At 41.0% G+C, this 25,324-nt stretch overlaps 1 protein-coding gene across 7 annotated transcripts in view; it reads right to left on the bottom strand.

Moving 5' to 3' along the window:
- Positions 1 to 25,324, bottom strand: part of EXOC6B (exocyst complex component 6B) — a 456,321-nt gene that overhangs the window by 229,001 nt on the left and 201,996 nt on the right. For all 7 annotated transcript variants that reach the window (XM_075128155.1, XM_075128156.1, XM_048846428.2 and 4 more), the window contains exons 7-8: positions 23,653 to 23,829; positions 15,090 to 15,158 (exon numbers count right to left, since the gene is read on the bottom strand). In XM_075128155.1, the coding sequence (XP_074984256.1) occupies positions 15,090 to 15,158; positions 23,653 to 23,829 (246 nt within the window). The remainder of the gene's footprint in view (positions 1 to 15,089; positions 15,159 to 23,652; positions 23,830 to 25,324) is intronic.

The following is a 25,324-nucleotide window of genomic DNA, read 5'->3' as shown; positions in this document are numbered from 1 at the left end:
GCTGCTATCTTTTGGGTGCGACATAAAACCAAGGTCTTGAGCACTTCAGTAAATAGGGATTCCAAGGAATATTTTGGGTGTTAGCCCCTGTTTGCTAGCTAAATTCCAACTCAGATAAAATGCATTTTACCTAAAATCCCCTGTACTTTCAATTGGATTAGAGTCTTAACTTCTAGTCCTAAACTGTTGTGTACTGTCATGCCCCTTTAAACAGCTATTACATTACTCCCCAAAGGTGGATCTTAAGGTCAGAAGAGACTATTATCATCGAGTCTGACCTCAAGCATAATACAGGCAATAAAATTTCACCTTGCATACCACTGCTGCAAACAAAGTGGTACTTGTGTACAGTTTTATAGTGTTGTCGTAGCCGTGTCTGTCCCAGGATATTAAAGAGACAAGATGGGTGAGGTAATCTCGTATATTGGACCAACTTCTGTTGGTAAGAGAGACAAGCTTTCGAACTCACACAGAGCTCTTCTTCAGGTTTTATAAAAAGGTGTAAAGCACACTTGGATATTCAGGGTGAAATGGGCTCCTAGTATGATGCAGCCACAATTCTTCTTGAAGAATAATCTATATCTCAGACTATCACTCATATTTTAGTAGGTTTAAATGTTAACCTGAAATGTGTCTTCCTTCAAATTTAACAGTAGTTGATGAATTTGGTACTCCTTCAGTCATTCAGAGATGCCAGAGTTTATTCAGCTATGGTATGACAACCCCTAGCATATTAGATTTTCAGCTTCTCCAATCCAAATTTTGTCCACCTTACATCATGCTTGGTAAAGTGTGGGGGTTATGTTTACTCAAAATAGGTAAACTATAACAGAACGCAGATGATAATCTTCCCAATCGTGCAGCCCTTTTTAACACTTACAATTCACAAAGCTCCCATTGAGTTCCCTACGTACAAGTACTGCTGGATTAGACTTTCAAAATTAAATTTCTAGTATTTAAAAATAGTTTGCATATTTAAAATACATTTAATTTTCACACAGAATTAAATGATTTACAGGTTTTAAACATTTTTCTTTTGGGTTCTTCAAAATGTTCATTTCTATTTTTTTAAATAGCTAAAACAGGAAGAGCACAATATTTGGAACTGCTATGGCTGAAAAGTGATCTGGGGTTTTGATCTTACTGATCTTTAAAAAGTAAGCAATACACTAAATGTTTCCAAAATGACAGCTTTGGCTTTCATATTTCCTTGTAGTGGATGAAAAACAACATGTATTAAGATTCATTGGGAAGAGTAATATTTTTGACTGATGAATACATTTTTATCTCCAAGCAGCAGCAGGGAAACAAGCGTTGAAACACATGATCATGCGCAAGAAGAGAACCAGGGCACTGATAAGACATCAAACAAAAAAGCTTCTCAATTTTTAAAATTTTTATTTTGTTTTATGACAAAACAGTTTAAGAGCGTACTCTTATGGCTGGTAGGCCAAATCATGCATATTCTCCTACCCATCTGTTCTGAGGTCTGATCCATTCTTGTCCTGTGATCAAAGCCACGGATGGACACATGCAGGATGCAGTCTCTATCAATAATTTTTTAAAACCCATTTAAAATCAACATTTGATTATTTTAAAACATGCTTCTCCTAGAATTACCAAGATATGCACATGCCTAACTGGAGTGATCTGGTGCTGTAACTGGCCTTCCTCATCTGATTCGCCTTCCTAATACCAGTTACCCCATGAATTGCAACATATCCAAGTTAGGTTGTAAAGCTCTTTGTGGCAGGGATCATGTCTTGCCTTTATTTTTTTATTTTTTTTTTTAAATAAAGCATCCAGAACACTTTAGGGACCCACTGGGTAAAATACAGCCCTGCTTTCTAAGAGCTGGTGGAATTTTCTGGAAGGGGGACATTGATTTGGGGATAGAGAAAGGTATTTGAAAGGTGATTTTATGGCACATTTTGGACTAACTGGCCTAAACAGCACTAACAGTAACATTAAAAGCTAGTATACATGTCTACATTGCTTTTCATCCTCAAAAGCTTTATAAACACACTGAATATAAGCTATATGCAGAAATCACTTCAGTGCCTCTGTGAAAACTTGTGTGACTTTGAGAAATTCATTAGTCTCTCTGTGCCTCAGATCACCAAATCTGTAAAATGGAGATAATAGCACAACCCTACCTCACAGAGGTGTTGTGATGACAGAGACATTAAAAGACTGTGAGCTGCTCAGAGAGGCCATAAAAGTATCTAAGATCTATAAGGCAGAACATTCTGTTCTGTTGACAAGGCAAGGAAGACTTGTATGAAGGCGAAATATGATTAACCAAATCACTAATGGGCTAGAGCACTGTGTTAACATTAACAAAACAGGCAAATACATTTCTCTTGAAGATGTACATTAGGGCCACTCAGTAAATCCTGCATGGGAGAAAATGCCACTTCTAACAGATCTGACAGCACAAAGTGAGCACATGCCAAAGTGATATGCATATTCAAGTCCCTATACTTTAGCAGCGAAGGAGGAATCCAAATCTATTTTGCAGTGAACACTTCTGCTCGATATCCTATACAAGGAAGCTGATGTTTTAAGTTTTGACTGACGAGACCTTTACGTGGTGACATGCTGCAGGCTAAAAGAAAGAAGCCAATCTCAGACCAGAACTGTGTAACATTTTAAAGAAATTACTGCATGCTCAAACAATGGAATATTTGTCAAAGTACAACTTGATCACCAGAATTCATCTGTTTTTCATAACTACACTTGACCTAAACTACATTGACTGAACAAGGTAGCCTGTGTTTTTCAGTCTGGAAAATATGGCTTTTCAACTTTAAAAAAAAAAATTTAAAGACCACACTAAAGAAACACTAGTTACAAAATGACTGTGGCCCAGAAGACTGAAGTGCATTAGGATTTAGCCAAGGATGACGAAGAATGATTTTTCCTTGTTACAACAGCAAGCAGCTAGTAATCTTCAGGTCATATTTTTGGCAGTCTCCCCTTGTTTCAGCTACCCTCCACACTTAAGCCCAGGAATGTCTGCCTTACTTGTATGTTGGTTTCCATTCTTTCCTCTATTTCCAGTCTTCCTTTCCTTAGGTTACCCCAGCATCCTGAGGTCATGATGAATGGATACAATAGTGTGGTATTTATGGTTTCATACCGTGTTTTAAATTCTTCATTAAAACTTTAATAGTGAGCTGACATGAAAATCCTCCAGTTCTCAAGAGATTACCACTTTTCCCACCAGAAGAACCAAATGCAAAGACTTCATGCGAGGGAGAGGAACAATTATTTCTCAAGTATAAGCTGTGCACACTGGAAGGAGCTTGGTCTAGCCTACTTCAGGAAAAGTCCATTCCAAGAATTAGCAAAGGAGGATTTATTCATATGAGTAGTATATAGTTCCACTGATTTCAAAGAGAACACTCACTGAGTAAGGTAATAATCATGGTCAGAGTTGCAGAATCAGCCCCTAGGTACGATGAACAACAAAACTACAGGGCATAGTGGGGACAAGGAAACAGGAAGACCACAGAAAAGGACAAAGGGAGACAATGTTTTTAAGAGAGCATTAGCTGCAAAGAATTCAGGTAATTAATTTTGTTCCTGTTTTGCATTTTGCCTTTGTAATAACCACCTCTTGTCACAGAACTAGTAATCTCTGACAGACAAACTCTGCATTAGTTGCCTGGAAAAGGACAAAGGGAAATACGCTACTAAATGGGAGACCTTTGCACTAGAAAAAAAATGTTATGCCATTAAATTAAAGATGATTTTATTTTAAGGTTTCTTTAGTAAAGAAGAGGCTCCTCTTTCTATAAATTCAATTGCAGGCTCAGAAATTAGCAAAACCATCCATCGCACATATTGTCTTAGTTTCAAGTGAAAGAACATTTACTCATTTTTAAGACTGATATGTGACATTTTAAGCTTGGGAAATCGTTTGTTAAACTCGCACATTTGTTTTGCTCTCTTAACCAGGAGCTCCAGGGAAAAAGATCTTGGCCGCAAAAGTGAGAAGTTTATTTTATTTTAGCATGTGTACTGCAGACTATTGTCCTCTCTGCACAGAACAGAAGGCAGTTGTATAAACCCATTCAACAATGTGATCAAACCCCCACTGTTGGGATGAGAGGAGAGTTCAGTCTCTACGACACATTAAGTCCTTAGCCTCTCTGCTGAGACTGCCAACAAGTGGGGCTAGTTAGTTCCAGTTACTATGATGGCTCTTACATGCACAGGAGAGAGACAGACTCACCCCCTTCAGACTTTTGGCTAAGATCACATACAATATCAATGTAATATTGGATACCTCCTCTGTCAGGGGAAGGACTTGGTGATCTAGTAGCTGTTTTCCATCTCTAGACTTAACCACCAGATGGTTACTCCTTTCAGTCACTACCAAAATAGGCTGAATTCAGACAGGCAATCTAGACACTTCATAGCAAATTACTGACCAAAAATGGACCTGAAGTGCAGTAGTTCTCTGAAAGATGGCACCTCCTACACGACTAATCTCCTACTGCCCGGATTCACAGTCAGATCTGCTTCCTTTTCCAACTTAACGAAAAGTTTGATCTTTTTATAAACCCTGTTAACACCGCAGAACCAATATAGCTTATAGGGTGGAGTCCAACAGTTTAGGACTTGAGGTTGGATGGAGAGCGGCAGAAGCAAGGGGGAGGATTTATTAAAAACCATGCTGAGAGAAAGTTTAACAATGTTAACACACTACATTAAAAGACAAAGGGCTCTAAGAAATAAGTGAAACGAGAAAGTGCACTAAAAAGAACAAACATGAAAGGGTTAAAACCACCAGGATTCTTACACACACAAAGAAACATGGCATTCAACAGTGAGGGCTTATGTGCCTCCATCCACCTACTAGACAGGCGCATTTGTAGGTACCTCAGGACGCTGGTACCTCAGGATACCATCCCCCTTCTTTTGTGCCCCTCCCCCAAAAAACAACATGCAGATGGCAGTAATTATGGGTTTGCAGATGACAGTCAGGTGAGGAACTTACAATGACTAGGCAGAGGAATAGTTGGGGATAGGTATTACATATACACACATAAGGACCTCAGGTCACTTAGGTTGTATGATGGAGTCCTTGACTCTACCCTTTGTCTTTTTAGGCTGTAAGCTCTTTGGGAAAGGGACAGTGCTGCCCTGTTTGTATACCATCCCATTTTTCCATTCCACAGCATAAACAACTACGCACTACAGCAGGGGTGGCCAACCTGAGCCTGAGGAGCTGCCAGAATTTACCAAGGTACATTGCCAAAGAGCCACAGTAACAAGTCAGCAGCCCCCACATCAGCTCCCCCTCTCCCAGCGCGCCCGCCCACTGGCAGCCCCGCCAGTCAGTGCCTCCCCCTCCCTCCCGATCAGCTGTTTCGTGGCATGCAGGAGGCTCTGGGGGCGAGGGGGAGGAACGAGGGCACTGCAGGCTCCGAGGAGGGGGCGGGAAGGGGTAGAGTTGGGGCAGGGCCTGAGCAGTGAACCCCCTCCCCCCCCGCAAACTTGAAATTTGGCGCTTGTAGCTCCAGCCCTGGAGTCGGTGCCTAGACAAGGAGCCGCATGTTAACCTCTGAAGAGCTGCATGTGGCTCCGGAGCCCCAGGGTGGCCACCCCTGCACTACAGCATCATGTAAACTAGAGCAGTTTGGCAGGATTGCCTCGGGAAGCATGCTTAGGTGCCCTGTGCTTTCATAAACAAGAGAACTCACTAAGCACCCAAGATACAATTTTTTTCTTGTTATTCCCACGTTAAAACAAAGAGGTGGTAAAATAAAATGGTATTTGATTTTTTCAAGCAGCTGTTGTGCAAGATGCACAGCCCTTGGGCTACAAGACCTTTACGGTGATGCCCTCAGTCTACAATTTTCAGCATTACAGTCACCATCAGAAACATATATCCTTTGACTAAAATTTGCAGCTATTATTCAAAAGAACAGGTGCTACTTTTATACAGCATTACACACACAAACACACACACAGCTTTTCATCCTGAAGGAGCCCAAAGCCTTTAAACTATGTACTACAGGAACACTGAAATACAACCACTTCCGGGGTGAGAGGGCATTAGAAAAGCTGGATGCAGTAAATTATGCAACAAGATGATGCGGTTTAACAGCACAAGGCAAATCCCTAGTCTCATAACAATTTCTGTAGAATCCTAAGTGTCCATGTGTAGCACATAGGACCTCTGATTTTTTAAGATTTCACCCCACAGATCCACAAACAGTATGCCTCTTAGAACTCAAATTAACAACTTCAGAAGGCTAAAGCGACGAATCATTTGTGCCAGATTTTAAACCTGTGATTCCAGGGAGTCCAGGTTTTGCAAAACTGAGTCAGCCTCGAAGCTATATGCAATTTTATTATACATACTGCAAAATACATTACTGCACACATAGAGTGCTTATCAGATCAGATCTCAGAATCTTTGCTCTTGCCTCATGTCATCCATATAACATGACCTAAGTAGACCACCAGTTGCAGTTTGAAGAGGCACTGGTATTCAGAACATTACTCAATGTGTTTCTCTTATCTCTCCATCATTAAAACATCACCATCCCATCAGATAGCAAGCCGCTTTAGTACCACACTCTTGGAATGCAAGGGCATCATTTGTTCATTGTACATGCTGTGCCTTATTTCCACATTCTCCTGAACAAAGGCATGTGCCCCTGAAATAGCGGGTGTATGCGTCATAAGTCTGTCCTGTAAATTGCACACCCCTTCCTGAATAAGTATTTGTAAACAGACAGAGAATTAACTTTCAGCCAACTCAAGATCCTTCATAAAAAAGAGACTGTATTCAAAACAGGATGACAATCATTTCCCAACTAAGGTACACACAGGTACTTAAATTACATATGTAGCAGGGAAAGAGCAAAAACACAGCTATGCACCAAGCAATTCTATTCTATTCTATGTGATTCACAGAAACATGGTGGCTAATTATTTCACAGTCCTCTTTAGGAATGGGAGTTTCTGGTCAGCTTGAGTGTCAGAACTTGACAATTCTCAGGAGCTATGTCGGGAGAAAATATGTTGCTTTAGTAATGCAAATAGTTGGACCGTACGAGACAAACTCACATTCATAACTTTCTTTACAAGCAACATTTTAAAGGTTCACACTTTCCACTTACTCTATTGAATATAAACACTCTTAGGAACCAAGGGTACCAAACTTCTGGGTACTATAAAGTAACAAAATAAAAGGCGGATATCACATAGACACGATTGGTATCACTTGCTAAAAAGAAAAAAAAAGAGGAAATGAATTCAGTATGCAGAATGTCAGGCTAAGAGCATGGTCTGACAATCTAGTGGCAAGACCCTGCACTTCCATGAGACAATACAATCCAGGCACAACTCAGAGGCGTGGGGCACCATCAATGTAGGGGCAGTAGATCATATTCAGTCCCAGAAGGTAGTCTCCTACTGTTCAACTGCATCACCTACAGCTGTTTAAGGAGTGGTTTTGATCCAGCTGTGGAAAGAACAGCAGCTCCAAAGTAGAAATCTGAGGGTGGGAGGAGAGGTTTAAAATGGGAAGATCTGCTAGGCAGGCAGAGAGAACCTTTTCCCCTCCAGTTTAACCGAGTTTTGCCTAGGAAAACAAACTTAATGGAGGCTGACCTTGTTCTCACTCTAATCCAATACACTTTCAGAAAACTCTTTTCAGATCAGTGTTCCTCTTCACCACTGGCTCCATCACTGTGGTGTTCCTCCTGAGAGGTCACTGCACCTTGACACCACCACGGAAGATCTTCACCATAACGTCAGAGCGTTCTTCAAACTCAGAGTGTTTCTGTGACCCTCTCACAAACTCAGCAAGGTCAGTCTGGGTCAGTATTTGAGCAAAACAAGAAGTAGTGCTGGGGATACTGAAAACTCAATCCATTCCATGTTCTGGACCATTTAAAATGAATAATCTCTCATGACGAGCTGTTGTCTGAGTCCTGACCCCTTACCTTCCGCGGAGCAACTAAGACTGTTGGTTAACCCCTTATTTTAACCACTGGGATAACAACTGATGTGATTGAATCAAGAGAAAAAGCAAAGTTATGCTTTAAAGTTTAAATGTATCTGCAATTTGCTAGTCTACATATGCAGTGTAACAGACAGGTAAGGCTCACCGTGTTTTGTAAATAAATAAAAAATGGTGATCACTGTGAAAGGGACTTGAAGCCCTGGATTAATCATGCTTTGCAACCCCTACCTTCAGGTGACAAGGATCCTGCATTTGGGTTATAGTACGTTGCCACTATATTTAGGAGGAATTATATGTTTTTTCCCTAACATGGCTGTTTTCCAAACTGAGTACTTGGAGAGCCAACACTGTCTGTGATCATATCTAGCCAGCTTAGAACGAACACTGATTTCTCTGCTTCTTCTTTGATCGAAGTCAAGTTGTATCCCCATGGGTAGTAAGGTCACAAGGTTAAAAGAGCAATATGACAATTACAAAAAGTTAAATCTATGGCCACTACAGACAGACACACTAGCCAGGGTCCATTAGCACGTAGTACAGAGCAGTTATCTCAGGTCACTGACACCAGTTCACTCTAATGGCTTTTCCTGTGTCCTTATCAATCCAGTGCACAAAGTATCTCACCCTAGCCTTTCCCTATGATCTCAGTACCATGTTTACAGCTATCTAACTCCACCAGGCACCGGTGAGTCAGCCAACTCAGCAGACAGTGAGATACGCCAGAACAGAATGATGGGACAATCTGCAAAGCAACTGAGATGAACTAGGAGTTAGATATTTCTAGAAGGAAAAATTTCCACTAAACAAAAAAAAAAATCTCAAGAGAAAAGGTGAAACTTTTTAATAGCTTTACATTCCCAAGGACACAGTGGAAACAAACTTCACAGCCCTGATCTAGAAAATAAGAATTAACAGACCCTCCACATTGCAGTTCACATTTCAGTATCAGTGAATAAAATAAATATGTGTTTCAAAGAAGAAAGCATCTCTTTTAGTATGAAAAAGAAGTCTGCGAGCTACATTACTTGAACAGTAGTTTCAAGAATAAGAGTGATGATCAGCTCTTAAAAGAGAAACTACTCCAATCCCTATTACAAAAGCATGAGCAGATGAGATTTTTATCTATACTGTAGCACCTCTAACCTTGCAGAGTTGGGCAAGGAGCGAAAAGAAAAGTAACCGTCACAATCAATATTTCCAAGAGGCAGACAAAGCAACAACTGGCAGTCACCAGTGCAAATGAAATATTACAGCAGAAAGTCAGAAAGAAGAGGAACATGAATACAACAGAGAAGGGACTATTAGGAGGGAGGAAAAGTGCTAGGACAAATAAATAATGACATTTAAGTTATGATTCTGGAAAGAGACTCATATGGTCTCTCAAGAACTCCAGATTTAATCTGCTCATTGAACGTAAAAGGATGTTATTTCTAACCGCCAGTGCCAAAAATTCAGCCTGGAATCTGAAAGTCAAGCTGGGTTCCCTTGTGCCTCGTGAATCACTAACTGTATACATTCTGCAATCAACACTCGATTAACAATTCTGCGGACGCATGAGTCCAGCTCCCATTCCCAAAGCTGTGCTGGCTCTGAAGGACAAACTGAAATAGAGCAGTAAACACTTGCTGCAGTCACTGAAGTAAGCAAATGGCTGAATACTTCCAGAGAGAACACCTGCGTACGTGAGGAGTAGGAAAGGGCACATTGTACATAGTTTTGAGAGTTGAACCCCACTTTTAAGGGCAGGTCTACAATGGGAGAAGCCCTCTCGTCATCCTAGCGCTGTCTACACTGGGAGTTAGGTCAGCGTAACGGCGTCGCTCAGGGGTCTGGAGTTTTCACACCACTGAGCGACAATTATACCGATGTAAGTTTATAGTATAGACCTGGCCTAGGACAATAAAGTGACTGATGAAAGGGGATGAGATGAAAACAGGAGCAGAGCTGCATAAAACCTTAAAGCACTGTCTACTGTAGATTTTTTTTTTTTTAAATAACTCTGTAGGCCACTTGACCTTTACCCGAGGCTGATCCCACCGTAGGCAGGATCAAAGCATGGGGACTGCCCACACCAGTCTTTACACGTGTGTAAAGTATCTCGAGCTAACTGGCAATCAATTAACTTGAGTTAAAAAAAAAAAAAAAGAGGTCTAGAGAAGACAAAATGAACACTTGACAGGGTAGGTCTACACAGCCCTCAGACGTGAGCCTCCCAACTTGGGTCAACAGACTCGGCTTAGCAGGGCTTGCATTAATGCTCTAAAAACAGCTGTGTAGACAGCAGTGTGAAGCTGCAGCTCAGGTCGCAGAACAACTCCGAATCCCTGTCTACAAAGCTATTTTTAGAGCACTAGCGTGAGCCCTGCTCACTCACGTCTATTGACCCAGGCTGGGAGGCTCGCTTCTGCAGGCTCTGTAGACCTACCTAGAAAACAATATTCATGGCCTGAACTAGGAACTTTGTTCTCCCTTTAACATTTCTGTACACCACAGCCAAAAGGTGTTGAACTGCACCGACAGTAAGTATTCAGAAGTGTTTCAAATGATTTTAAAAAACCAAACCTTTTCCTTCCAGTCTCCTTTATCCAGAATCACAGTGTCACCTGCCAGTTCCAAGCAGATTCCTCGGCAACTGTAGCCCAAAACTGTACTGGATTTTGTTTTTGACTGTCTCACTGCTGCTACGTTCCAGGTTTGGGATAAGTTCCCCTCCCTACACCCTTCAGTTTACAGGACACACAACACAATAATCAATTTTCATTTTATATTATGTAAAGCAAAGCAATTCCATCTCTTGAGTTCGAAATCCAAGACTGCCAACAGCTATACAGATGCCACACGAGATAAACAAACCATCTAACCCAAACCCAATCTGTCCTACTTTACTTTGGATATTGATCAAACCATCTTTTCTATGAGTTACATTTGGGTGAGGGAAGACCTAGTATATAATAAATATCAATGGCAGATTCATTTCACCCAAATACTGTAGTTTCATCTCAGCTTTGTACAGGGATCCATTAACCAATTCTGCATACTGATCCATTACCTCTGAAAAGACCACTAACGTAATGAAGTTGTAGATTTATAGGCTAATTGTAAGTAAATGTCTTTAAATATATTGCTGCTAAACAGAAAGTGGATATATTCTGTTATTTGTGTGTATCCGACGGGGGGTTAACTTTGGTCGATTGGTTAGAATAGAGGAGAGGCAGGGTTTTGTTCTAGGCTCTCCCCCTGACTCCCTTAAGGGAGTCATTTGCTACTTATGGCAAATTGCTTAGCCTCACTGTGTCTCAGTGATGATGCATTTGCTCTCTCAACTCTCTAGTTCATTTTTTGCATGCAATTCCAGGATTTAAAATATTAATGTCTGTGGTATCCAGAGATCCCAAGCAGAATTAGGGCCCCATTATGCTAGGCACCGTACAAGCATATCAGAAGAACATATCTGTGTCCCTGTCCCAAACAAAGTACACTATAAGCCGTTAAAAGAGGAGAGGGGTACACCACATACACACAGTTTTTATGTGCATTTGTCATATTTTCTTTTGCTTGTATATATTTAAAGTGGCGTCTATCTCCATCTGGCCCCACAGCCATTATTAGTCAGCTGGTTTCTCAGAGTAAAGGATTGCTGACAAATAGTCCCATAAAGCATCCCTATCAGAGCCTGTCTCCCCTAGCTCTGTTACCAAGTCAAGGACCAATTCTCAATTAACCACAGCCTGACCCTTGTTCACTTTCTTTCCCTCTCCTCTGCCCTTCCTGCAAAAGTTCAGCGCTTCCTGGAAAAGTCTCACTGCCTGTTTGATATTGTACTTCGCTTTAGTTGCTGAAGGAAGGATTTACAGGTGCCTGGCCCCGTCTGCAAGACCATGACCGAAAGCTGACCTCATGTTACAATATGTGAACTCCTGCCCTGCTGATAAGGCTGGCAGATATGAGTAGGATTTTTCAAATAATCCTTTGGGAATTTATAAGCAGCACAGCCATAAAACCGAGGTGACTGGAAGGTCGATTTCACTAAAAATAATAAATATTGCAATGTTTATTCAAAGTAGGCCTTTGTAACTGCAGGCCAAGCACTTAGATAACACTATTGTAAATGACAAATATTAGGAGGTTTTGGTAACTATTATATTATGAGCCTTCCGTCTGACACTGATGTGGCCATTTCCCTTGGTACTTGTCCAATCTTTGATATTGTTCAACACTAGCTGGGCCTAGAAAACCAGTTCAGGATTCAACCACAGGTCAGGAAAAGGATAATTTTCCTTTATGGTTGCTTGCCTTACTTCCCTGCTCTTGCTTTACACACGTCTTCTTGACAATTCTGCCTTTTTCTTGCTTCTTCTAGGCCTTTTGGCTGAGATTCTGTATTGTAGGGGTTTGGTCTAGTGGGCTCATCAGAGGACTGGGGAGAAGAGCTCCTAAATTCTAATCCCAGCACTGTCGCCAACTCCTTCTGTGACCTCACTGCCTCAGGTTTTTCCGTCAAATGGGAATAACACCTACCTACCTCTTCCACAGGGATGTGGGGAGGGTTGATGTTTACAATGCATTTTGAAGATGGAAAATGCTATAATAGTGCTAAGTATTAATATTTGACACAGCAATTTTAGTATCTCAGAGCACTTTACAAACATTGAGTCCCACGCCTACGTGAGGCAGAAAGGAATAATAATTTAATCCTTCAGACATGTATCCATTGGGGGTCTATATTCTATCCCCAGAAGAGGGATGGACTTCATCTAACATGACTCTTCCCATCTCAAGTTACTTTTTGAGCACATCAAAGAGGCTCCAGGTGCACTCTCTCCCAGAGCATAGTGGCTGGCTAGTGGTTTACTTCCAGCTGCAGCCGAAAGCAATCAAACAGCGGCGTGGAGCGTTAGCCTGGAATCTGTTTATAGAAGTAGCATTTCTCTAGCATACAATAGGGGAATATACAGCCATGTTCTATATATGATAAAGGATGAACAGTAAAAGCACCATTACGTAAACCAGAATATAATGTCAATCTAGAAGATAAATATGCACTACAGACTGCAATACTCTGAACATACACTGATGCAAAAAACTAATGTCCTGTTTTCACCCTTTTCGTAATAGCATTATATACAGCCTTCTATTAAACAATGATATGCAAAGCTATGAGAACAGAGCCTCTGATTTTGCTTTAAATTAAATATACATATACACCTATGTACAACTGAAGTTTTTCCAAATCAAATGACACTTTGAAATGTACCAAGGGCTTCAGACAATGGTAAGCACACTCGCACACTCCCTGAAGCAGGCATCCAACATGTAGTATTTTGTCTTTGTCCAAGACAGAGTACACTCAAAATATAACACATTCTGGGTAGGTTAACTTTCTAATGCCAATGAAGTATCATGGCATTGTAGCCAAAGCTATATAATTACTAACAGATGAAGACAAAAAGGTTATATTTGCATTTTTATGATGATTTCTTTCCTTTAGCAAATTCATGTGTAGGTATTGCTGGGGGGGTGAGGGGGGGGCAGGACTGGCTTTAGATGTACCATAAAAGAAACAACTCTGTTAGGTCTGTCTCCACAGCTGCAAGGGAGGCAAAGCTGCTCGATTACATGCAGAAACCATGCACTCTTCTTATGTGCTGGCTTGACTTTAGAGGGTTCTCCTGTGGCCGAGAAAGCTGAAGACCTTTCTTCAGCAACTGTGGGTTACTGTCATTAAAGAACAGCTGCAGACGAATAGGTCTTTGGATTTCCAGTTTGAAAGGCTCAGATGAATTACTGCAGCAGTCTAAAAATTATGACACAAGGGAGTAATGGCTGAAGTGTCACCCACAAAGGTCATTTTCTCTGCTCATATTGAAGGGAGTAACTTTTTATCAATATACTGGAAGGCCTGGAAAACCAGATGTTGTCTAGCAACCTACCAAAACTAGAGGTGAATTTTATTGGATTTTAAGTGGACCCACCCTTCTAAAACAAAGCAAGTATTTAGAATTCTAGATCCATCATCTCAAATGTGGACAGAAAATTAACGGGCTCTAAAGTTGCTGATGATCTATCTATCTTGGGGCTTTATACTGCCAAACATCACCTCAGTGCCTTCCAAGTAAAGATGATCGCAAATTCCCTAGTGGACTTCACAAAGTCTCTGGTTCGTCTCCGTTTTCAAAATAAAAGCTCTTGGTTTTGTTGGCTGGTTGACTGATTTGTTTGTTAGTTACAAATTTTTATCTTTGTATTTTTTTTTTATTTTTTTTTGGAGGGAAATATTTGGGTAAGTAGGAGTGCCAATGTGGTAGGTAACATTTTTGCTATTGTGGGAAGGTTTCCACCATTGTGTGTAACTGATGATCAGGGTCACATGATTATTTTTCTCTAAATATACAACAGTGATCAAGAACTGACTAAAATGCAGCAGAAAATGGTCTTATCACTTACACAGCCATGTAAACATATCTTGATGTTTTTCAGGGCAGATAAAATGGCAAAAGTCCGACTTCTAGAAAGCTTGAGCCAAGACAGTAAAACTGTGGATTTAGTTACATACCATATGATTTTAAAGATTGGAAATTCTCCAGTCTTCAAAAGAAGGAAGGTGCAATAAACAACCACCACCACCTAAAACTGCTGTCTTTCTTGATTACTCAATACATTACTTTGCATTGATATAACAGTTATTTTGATTAAAGAAGAATTATTTTAGGGAAATATATTTAAGCTAGAAATTGTATTTGGCTCCTTATAAACCTCAAAGCTGTTGTGGCTGAAGAAAATGGTTTATATATCTTTGCAGTCTGCCAATATAAAATAGCTGTTTGGTTTTTACTCAAAGTCCTTCCTCTACTGTGGGCTCCCAATGTTGCCCTTGCTTCCCTTTGTCACATGCTGCTGAGATTCTAATTTTACTAGATACTGCATTTTCTCTCAAGGTGAACATAAGCAAACACTAATACTTGTTATGCAACAGGTTCTTTCCAAGACTGTCTACATAGATATAAGGAGCTGCACCTAATCTTGCCATTCAAAATCAGGGTAAACTTCCGTGCCATTTGTACAAACTGTACAGTGAAAACACCATCGTAGACCTACTTACCAGTACAGAATATATGTGCAAGCATCGGTACACGGGCGAGAAATCCACCAAATCCTGGGCACCAGGCACCTACAAAGACATGAAATGGAAAACAAGAGGATCAACATATAATCTACAAAGCAACTGGCTACAAATAAAGTACATAGTGTGTGGGAATATACAGACATACTATAGACTGCATGCTGAGGATTTCAGTTATAATGAATTTCAATAGCTAGTAAGTACTGTTCAGTGTTTGATTTTTAAAGCAGGAGCAAGCTGACCAAAGCAGCAAAATTCAACATATGTTGCACCCAGCACTCCGAGCATCAATCTCTCTAAAAAACACATACCGTCTTCATATCCTTTGTTAGTCATCTCAGCAGAGAGGCAAAAGATGTGACCAGCCATGGTTGCTAAATGAGCTGTTGGTCCTTGATAAGGGTTGAGGCATGTTGGCAGAAGCTGTCACTGACTTGATCTGTGCCGCACCTGGCCAGCAGGAAGGTACTTCTCCAGGACTGGCATCAACACTTAACTCACTTAAAGGACAGGTTGAGCCATTTTTTAAAAACTGCTTACTGAGCCTGCCGCAGGGCTGAGAAAGCACACACGGGAGAGGCAGAAAGTACGAGACCGTAGAAAACTGTGCATGAATGTGAGGTTCAGCATTCACAAGCTTCACCCTATGGATCTATTCAGGTCAGTCGTGTACAATCACAGGCAACGGGCAGTCGAGTGGGATTACCGATATCAATAGCTTGCTCCGATCTTTTAAAACAAAACCTAAATGTACACAGGAGCTAAGTAAACGTGTGCTCCTATCACTCTTACCCTCCAGCCCCATTATCTCCATTTCTTACCTCACTGTGTTATGTCTTAACTAGATTTCAAGTGTAGACTTAGGGCTTATTTACATTGCAGGGGTTACAGCAGCAGCTTCGTAGCTATGCCACCGTAACCCCAGTGTGTAGATGGGGGAGGTTTAGGTTGGATATTAGGAAAAACTTTTTCACTAGGAGGGTGGTGAAGCACTGGAATGGGTTACCTAGCGAGGTGGTGGAATCTCCTTCCTTAGAAGTTTTTAAGGTCAAGCTTGACAAAGCCCTGGCTGGGATGATTTAGTTGGGGATTGGCCCTGCTTTGAGCAGGGGGTTGGACTAGATAACCTCCTGAGGTCCCTTCCAACCCTGATATTCTATGATTCTATGCACACCACTGTGACAGAAGGGGCTGACCTATCACTGTAGTAACTCCACCTCCCGAAGCGACGGTAGCTAGGACAAAAGAAGCATTCTTCTGCTGGCCTAGCCACATCTCCACCAGGTGTTTAAGTCAGCACAGTGGTGGATTTTTCATACCCCAGTACTGTAGCTATGTTGACCAAAGTTTTAAGTGTAGACCAGGCTACAGAGCATAATCTCCTCAGGCAAGAACTTTCTCTTGCTATGTGTTTGTACAGTGCTCAGCACAATGGGGCTCCCGTAATAAATCTACAGTAGTAATGGGGGAAGGGGCCGGGGGGGACTTCACCTGTTCGCAACATATAACGACCAAATTAACCAATGATTTCCCATGAATTAGAATTTAACAACAAATAATTACTCTTCTTCGATTGTTAGCAGTCCTTGGAGCCATGGCTGGTGGTCCACAAATGAAATATTTTGCTAACGAAGAGGTGCAGGTTGGGGGAAGCAGAAGGGGAGTTGATTCACAAGAGGAGTTCTCTTACAAGAGCACCCCACAATTTTTTTAAAAAAAAATCTCTGTATTTCCTTAAAAATATTAAAGCCCAGACATACACAATATAATAGCTATTGCTCTAGAACAACTGCAGACCCCTGATCAAGACCTTATATTAAGATTTAAACTGTTTATCTAAAGCATTTTCAGACAATCATGCACAAATTCTATAGAATATTTGTTTTAAAAACCACACACATCCTTGTGGAGGTGTTCAAATCCTTTACCCTCTTGTGCAGGGTGTTAACCTGAGATTGACTTAATATGAGGAAAAGAACAGACTGTTCCCTCCACACAGCGCTCCAACTCTAAGGGTGAATGAAATAACCCACCCAGCCTTTTGAACTCTTTTCAGACTCAGTCCACTGTATGCTTTTGCACGTACAAAGTATTTGAAACAAACTACTGTGGCAAATTTAAACCACTGCCCAACAATCTGCATTGTTTTCTACTGCACTGGAACAATACATTTATTGCTCTCCTAGCAGTCGTTAGCTTCCCTGGGTAGTTTCTTGCGTAACTTTCACCGCCTCCTGTCACAAAAAGACGCTGGCCATTACAGTTTTGTACACAAACCCTACCGGAATTATGGTAGGTTGGCAAGAGACGCCCTAGAGACTGATGTCTGTACTACCTCATGTTGCTTACGAACTTGCCGCTCTGACAATACTTACTGCAATAGAAAAGCAAAGCTCAGTACATATAGTTTGTGATGGAATGCCACATACTGGCAGGAAAAGGAAATGAACAATCACTGAAAATCACCCCTGAATAGCTAGATGAAGAGTATTTTAGACACTGAAGTGAAGAACAATACCACAACCAACATATATCTGATTACGGTGTGGAATCTCTCTTTGTAGCACTCGTTTTACTCTCATAGATAAGCTTGTGTTTCTGAGGTTTGAGGAGCAGCAGAGATGTTTCTAAGCTTGCAGTGAAAGAAACCTAAAGCCCCCTTTTAATAAAAAGGCCACTACACTCTGCCATCAGCACCTCAGTCTCATCTCCTTTCTCCACTTTCATGAACAGCAAGTGCATCCCATCCTTAACCTGAAATTTTTCTTTCTTCAAACAGTGAAGCCCACAAACTCTAATTCTGGTCTTCAGCACATTTGCAGGATGGGAGGGGGAGGCAGAGCCGTCAGTCCCTGTAAGCAGCCCAAACCCTTCCGTCTGGGTTAACTTGGGTTACCTTCTATGACTCAGGATTCTAGCTGGCTTAACCTTTATAACAAATTCTTAGCTCTGAAACAGACATACATTGACTTAGGTGACAGCTAAGGAATGCTCTGCTTTTTTGTTTTGGCCCCAAGCTTGTCCAGAATTGGCTGTATCTATGGATATTGCTACTTGTATATAGAAAGTTTTCATGTAAGTATGGATACATTTTTCTGAACCTCAGTAATAAAAGAGCCACTGATCTTTCACTCTGGAGTTGATAGGAACTGCTTTTTGAGAACTTCCGATGGGGAGCCCATTACTTTGATTACTTTTTTTTATAACCTTCCATTCAGGCACTATATCTACAATACACCTCTTCAAAGTCCACATCCACTGAGGTTTAAATATCATTTACAATATTTAGCAAACTCATAGGCAGCCACCCTACATCTCTCTGCATACAGTGGATAGATTCTCTTGGCCCAGAATGAGTTCACTAGCCTTAAAGACGAAGCTCTGATTGCTAATAGAGGTACTCCGCTCCTTGCTTTGTACAGCTGCAACATGTATCACCTAATCCAGATGGATATTGATGGTTTGAGGCTTTTAACCCCATGTTGGGGGTAGTACACAATAATGCAGATTTACTACATCTTCTTGTGTGGTCTAGGTGTACTTCAGTTGCCCTATGAACACCTAGACCATGCCATAGTTTAACCTAGTAATAAGGGCTGGAGCTATTCTAAGCACCATCTTATCTGCATGAACAGCGCAATACTGGAGCTAACTGGAGAGTCCTTCAGACTCACATTCTACCAGCTGAGGTTATGCTGACAGCAAGACTCTCTGATTGACTGGAAGTAACGACAGGTTTCAGAGCAGCAGCCGTGTTAGTCTGGATTCGCAAAAAGAAAAGGAGGACTAGTGGCACCTTAGAGACTAACCCATTTATTTGAGCATGAGCTTTCTCAAATAAATGGGTTAGTCTCTAAGGTGCCACTAGTCCTCCTTTTCTTTTTGGAAGTAAAGAGATATCTCTCACAAAAGATTAGCATGGCTTTTGCATAATTATTGATGGAGACAAATTAAAAAAAAGAGTGGTGCGCTCTGGATCAGACACAGCTGATTGAGAAGTCTTCCAGGAGGAACTATTAATGTTCAGATGCAAGGATTTTTTTTTTCAGTCTGCCTGCTCCAAAAATGCTGACTAAAGCCAACACATTTATTTGGAGCATTGTATTTTTTATTCCCATAGCCAGGCATGCTGGGTACAAGCAGAATAATCCCTTGGGCCTACCAATGCAGCATTTGGATTCCTTCTTCTGGAAGTTCTCTGACACTAAGGTGACAGGCACCAGTACAAAATCTGAAGTTCAGGGTTTTTTGCCACCTTGTTATCATCCTTAGATCCAAAGTCATCCATGGGCAGATTTAAATGATCAGATTCTACGACTCTAGGATAAAGACTCCATTCTCCTTAGTCTAACCCACATCTGCTCAGCCAGTCTGCCCTGATATTGTGCTTCTCATTAGCATGCAGGGAGGAAACATACCAGATTTGTTTCTCTATTAAAGGATCTGGGATCTTATCCTTCCTCTCTTTTTGGCCACCAGATCCTTTGAATAGAGCCTCTGGGTCCTCTCCTTCCCAGGGAGGAGAGGACATGCCTTCAATGGAGAAAGCCAATTTACTATGCACCCTCTTGGAGAGGGTGTGTGAGGTCTTTGCTCTGTTTGAATATGGTCTGCACAGCTCTCTCTTATTTAACTGAAAAAAGGAGAATAAACACCAATCTACACTGGGACACATCTGATCACTGAAGGGAGGCTCTTGTGCACTAACTTCTCTCTCTGCCATTACTTAGCATTTTGCTGGGTGGGAGGTATGTGCTCTATTTGGACTGAACACCCCATGTGGGTGGGGAGTCAGAATGATCCGTGGGAGCAGAAAGGGCCCACTCAGAACAAGAAGGGTAAAGAATATCTAATCTAGCCCAGACTGAGTAATTCCCAGATGGTCTGAAGCACTACATTAGGAGTCAGCTACATGGGACGTTTCTGAGGAATAAATCGCCACCACAAAATGTCCTAGCCACCAGGCCTACTTGCAAGGGAAGGGTGATCCCCACTGAGGAAAGCCCCAGGGGAAACACTCCTGTTTAATTGTGAAGATAAATGGATGAATGGCTAGAGATGAGTCCTAGGGCCTCTCACTGTCCTTCTCCAGGCTGAATCAGTGTCTGCCGGCTTGGTCTCTTTCCAAAGAGTAGAGAGAAGTCCTGGACTGGCTTTTGTGCTGAACCAGGGCTGCTGCTGCAGAGGGTTTCAGTGGCCTTTAGTCTATCTGCCCTTACCCTACTGTTCCCTGCATGGGAAAGGGTTGTCTGACACTTCTCCTGGCTTCTTTGTCAGTGGTGCTCTGTTTTTCCCTGGGAAAGGTAAGCCTAAAACAGTCCCTCTGGGGAGAAAGTGATATGGTGCAGAAGATGCAGAGCTCCCCTATGCACTCCACAGGGTGGAGGAAGAAAAGTGCAAGAGGAGAAAATCTTCCTTTAAGACTATTTCCTTGGCTGCCTTGGTTCCTTCCTTTTAAAGAAGCAAGGTGGGGACAACACACCAGAGTGCATAACGAGATGGTGGCTTCATACAAAACAAGCCAACATTGTTTATTCACCCTTGGGGCTTTTAGCCCTAAAAACAGCCAATTAGTTTGACTTGAATTTGGAAAATCCAATCTCGAATCCTGGATACCCTAACCTTGGCAGCAGGTGGTCTGATTTCTGCCTACTTGTGAGTGTGGAGACAAGAAAAACTGAGGGGGCTCTTCAAGAGGAGAGGCTAGGGATGCTTTCAATGACTAACAAGTGTGACTGTCTCCAAAGCTGCAAGCAGGCTTAAGGCCTTACTGAAAAACGTTCTTAATATTTTACTCACATACAATTTCCTAGACATTTAATGGTTGCATTTCACTGTGCTCCCTTCCAGATGAAAACAGCGGTATTTGCACTAATAAACTATTGTTTCCTTTCCAAAGAGCTTTTTTTCTCCAAGTGGAAGAAATCCGATTAGGATAGTTAAAAACACTTCCTCTGCCTGCCCTGAGGAACTGCTCTCTCCAAAGAGTTAGTAAGGAAACAACAAACAGGAGCTGCATTTTATATTCATGCTTTATGATTCTAAGCAAACTGAATAAACTTTATTTCTTCACTTGCTTCTGACAAGGCACCTAGCCCCTGCCATTTTCATTAGCACTCCCTCTGGACACACTTCTGTTTCACTACTCATTTCATCACCAAGGACAGCAACTACTCATTTATGCTCTGAATCTTGTTTCTGCAAAGACATTAGTCCTGTTGCCAATTTAAACGAACTATCTTCCAAAAGGTATCATTAAACCAGGAACGAAAGCTTATTTACTAAGAATCTAGAAATGAAAGATCTCTTCAGTCATCCATCATTCAGTCAATGCAAAACTATTCCCTACTGTAAGTTTACTAGTGTTCTGCCAGCCTACCGTTTATTTTGCCAACAAATGGATCTGCCACCACTTCCTCTGAGAGACTATTCAACTGCATAATAAATGGAACTGTTGGGAAGTTTCTCCTAAGATCAGCCTAAATTTTCTTCTTCCTTAATTTCATCCCTGTCTACTGATATTATAATACTAGTTTTGCTTTCCTAAGTAATTCCTCTCCCTCCTTGATATTTACAACTTGCAGGTATTTGTAGCACTGTGGCACATTAGTCTCAAATTCTTCAGCAATACCAACCACTTTCTATAGGGCACCGGCGTCTTGTTCTGCAGCCAAGTGGACGTTCCACGGCAGCATGGAATGCAGACAACTATCCAAGAACATAAAGGTTGGGGGAAATCAAATATTATGAGTACATTTACAGGTTTGTATTTATTTCCTAAAAATATACCTTTCCTATTCATTCTCCTTATGTTTAACTTCTGTCCAATTTCTAATTTGCTGTAGGATCAAGTATTGGTGCAACATAAAAAAACCAGAGGGCCTTGCCACAGCTTTGAAGATCAGTGTATTACCCCATCTTCTCACTGCTATGAAGGGGCTGACGCTCTGTTCTCCTTCCTGGCTGCTGGCATGAAAGGATTGCAGCACAGTAGGTAGAAAAAGGGGCTGCCTGTAGATAGGATGCTTGCTTATATTTGCAAAGAAATGTGAGTAGGCCCAAAAAATTATTTCCTAAAAGCAAGCTTCAAATAGTCACGTGAGACCTCGTAAAACGTGAGTAAAGTGAAGTGAGACAATTTAAAAGCAAGCTGGAGATAAACAAACCCCAGGTCATGTTGTAAACATGTTTTGGTCCTATCTGGCTTATACAAGTGTGAGCTGAAGTGTTAATATTTTGGAAAATGCTATCTATATTGATAGTAATTGGTACTGCATTTACGCAGATACTAATTAAGATTATGTTTAATGTTAAACAGCCAATGAGAACGAAAATATTTAATTATGATAACAGAAATACAGATATGGTAAAAGGTGGATTCAATGTTAACTAATTAAGGGGCAATATTATAATTGATTATAAAAAGGATAGCAGGCTAATTTTAGATTAGGCATGCCCATCCACCATCAAGATCCCTTAGAGAAAGGATTATACCCATTCTCCTCATTTAGGGACTGATCACCCCTAAATGCATCATTTCATCTCAGAATATGAGTACCAGTGCAGTGTATGGTTAGTTTGTAATGCCTGTTTGCTTAACTACCTACTTTATAGTAAATAAAGTTTGCAATTTTATCACTTACTGGGTCATTCGCAGTCCTCCACTAAATAATCTGTAACCACTCTGAAGGCTCAAACCTTAACGAATTAAGTTTGCTTTTATTCCTTATTTTTAAAATTTCTAATTGGGAACACATAAATGTAAGGTTCCAAAGAGGGACAGGCTGGAGAAAGATGATCATGTGGAGAAGGCATCAAGTTGGGGAGAAGGCATCAAGTTGGTGAAAAGGAAGCACGGACTTAGGGGTGGGGAGGCAACAGCAGGAAGGGAGATTATGAATTCCAGGAGCAAGGGCCAGAAAGGTTGTATATGACACAATATATTTTATCTACTGGCAATAACGATTAAACTTCAATGGAGCTATGCCAGTAGAGAATTTGGCTCCTAATCGGTAGAAAAAAGAAGCAAGAGATTCCAAAACACTGAAAATTCTACTATGTGGCTCAAGTTTTTAATGAGACAGAATCTTTATAATCAAGTTATTTAAGCCTCTGAAGACAGAAAATGTGCTTTCATTGTCAGCCAATATATACATCAAAGCACAATTCCACAAAGGCCACAGTATCTGTTTAATGGACTTTTTTCCTTCTTTCAAATTTTAAATGGCTATGTAAGACATCAGACTATGATTCCTAATAAGTGAAGGACTGGAGGAACCATCCCTAGTACAGAAAAGGGTAGTTCACTCTGTTCTCATTTTAATTTTTGTCCTCTCCGCAGAGATTGCCAGTTGGGATGTCGTCCATAGTTCACTATGAACCATACTGAGAACCAACTACTCATTTCATATAGTCCACTAAACATCTTTCCATGATACGAACCAATGTAGGGCAAATATGAGCTGACAAACTGGGATGTGAAATGTCCCATTTACAATGCCCTGGGCCATCCAATCTCCTGGTTTTTATATTATATGGGTACCTCTTCATCATCATCCTCATCTTCAACATCCAGGATCCCCGAATCCTGTTCAGACATGGGGCTAGTGTTTTTCACCTCCAAATCTGAGCTTGCACAGACATCTTTCTTGTATTTCTTTCCACCACCTATCCTGGGATGCTGAGATACAATATTATCCAGGTTTCTTTGCTGCTGGGCCTAGAACAAAAGCAGATTTAAAAGTTATGATGACATTCAATGATTTATTAGTTTGGATGAAAAGATGTAATCGTTCAGAAAATGCTACAAATATGAGACAAAAAACAAAACAAAAACCCACACACACATGATGGAACTGAGAATTTATTTAACATATTTTCTAACCTAGATATTCCAAACACCAGAAGACTCATTTCAAAACCATTCAGGTGATTATGTATTAATGCAAACAATATCATGACCATTCACAAATCACAATTCCAAACCCATCATGCTGCCATATTGATCTATTTATAACACCAATGGAGAGATATTAGACCACAGGCCATGTGGTGACTGTCACAGGATAAATTAAAGGGCTGACTTAACTGTTGGATATGTTCCTCTATTCAACCCATGTGAACAGAAAGCCCTCCACATCTGGACCCCAGAGATTCCTGAAAGCATTTTTGTGGTACCCCAGGAGAATGTAATTGTGCTCTGTTAATTTACATGATCTGTAAAGGTACCCAACTGGAATTCTCTCAGTGAGATAATAACCAGGATTCAGTACTGGAATGGATGAACCAGTAGAGATCCCTTCACAGGAAAATTGCTATATGATTCTATGATCTTGATCTGTAGGAAGTGTTACAACCAAAGGTTTGTTTCTAGGGAAGGATGTTATGCAAAAAAAAGCACACATCTACTAACCTGAAACTGGGTGTGGATTTTCTTTTTATTAGTGAGCATAGTATCTGTGAGAGACAGGTAAATTGCTTAGCCCCAAATGCCAAAGTATGTTGTAAGAGGGCTTAAATTCAAAACTGGGATTATACATAGGTGTTACGCTGTCCTATACACAACTGCAAAGCCCCGTTTAATCTGCCACAAAAAAAATGCCTGCCCAGCAGTTGAAGAGCTGATGCTATAGATGTGGACTGATATCTTGCTACAAGTAGAACTATGTCAAGTATTGCCTAAACATGAAAACCCTGTTGGGATACACTGGATTCTCCAGAATGTCCTTCCCAAAAGAGTTTTTGTTTGGGGGTTTTTTTAAGTGTAGGTTTTCCCCCTTTCAAAAACAGATTCACCTCATACCTGCACTGACTCCCTGTGCCAGATTTAATTTCAACAGGCACCCATGTATTTAACTGCATCTCTGCACCAGTGAAAATCCCACTGGCCACACATCACGCATGGGCAGGATACACATAGAGCACTCTTATTTATTCTGAGTAACTCAATACACAAACTTTGGAGACAGAGGACTACAGAACCAAGGTTTCGGTTGTTAGCGAGAGCAAGAGTGATATGCACTCTACATTAATGCAAGACCCATTAGAAGGGAAAGGGGACATTTTGATTATATATGTTTCCGCAATGGGGGGAGAGAACAGAAGGTTTCCAAAATCCAAATCTGAAGGCATATGCTTTAATGAATGCATTTTGTAAAAGAGTGCATGGATGTAAACTTTCTCTTGCACGGTTTGCAACACCAGGCATTGCAGCT

This window comes from Caretta caretta, chromosome 4 (assembly GCF_965140235.1).
Source record: "Caretta caretta isolate rCarCar2 chromosome 4, rCarCar1.hap1, whole genome shotgun sequence".
In the NCBI taxonomy this organism is placed as follows: domain Eukaryota; kingdom Metazoa; phylum Chordata; order Testudines; family Cheloniidae; genus Caretta; species Caretta caretta.
The sequence above is the reverse complement of the archived record's forward strand: the minus strand, read 5'-3'. Positions and strand labels throughout refer to the sequence as shown.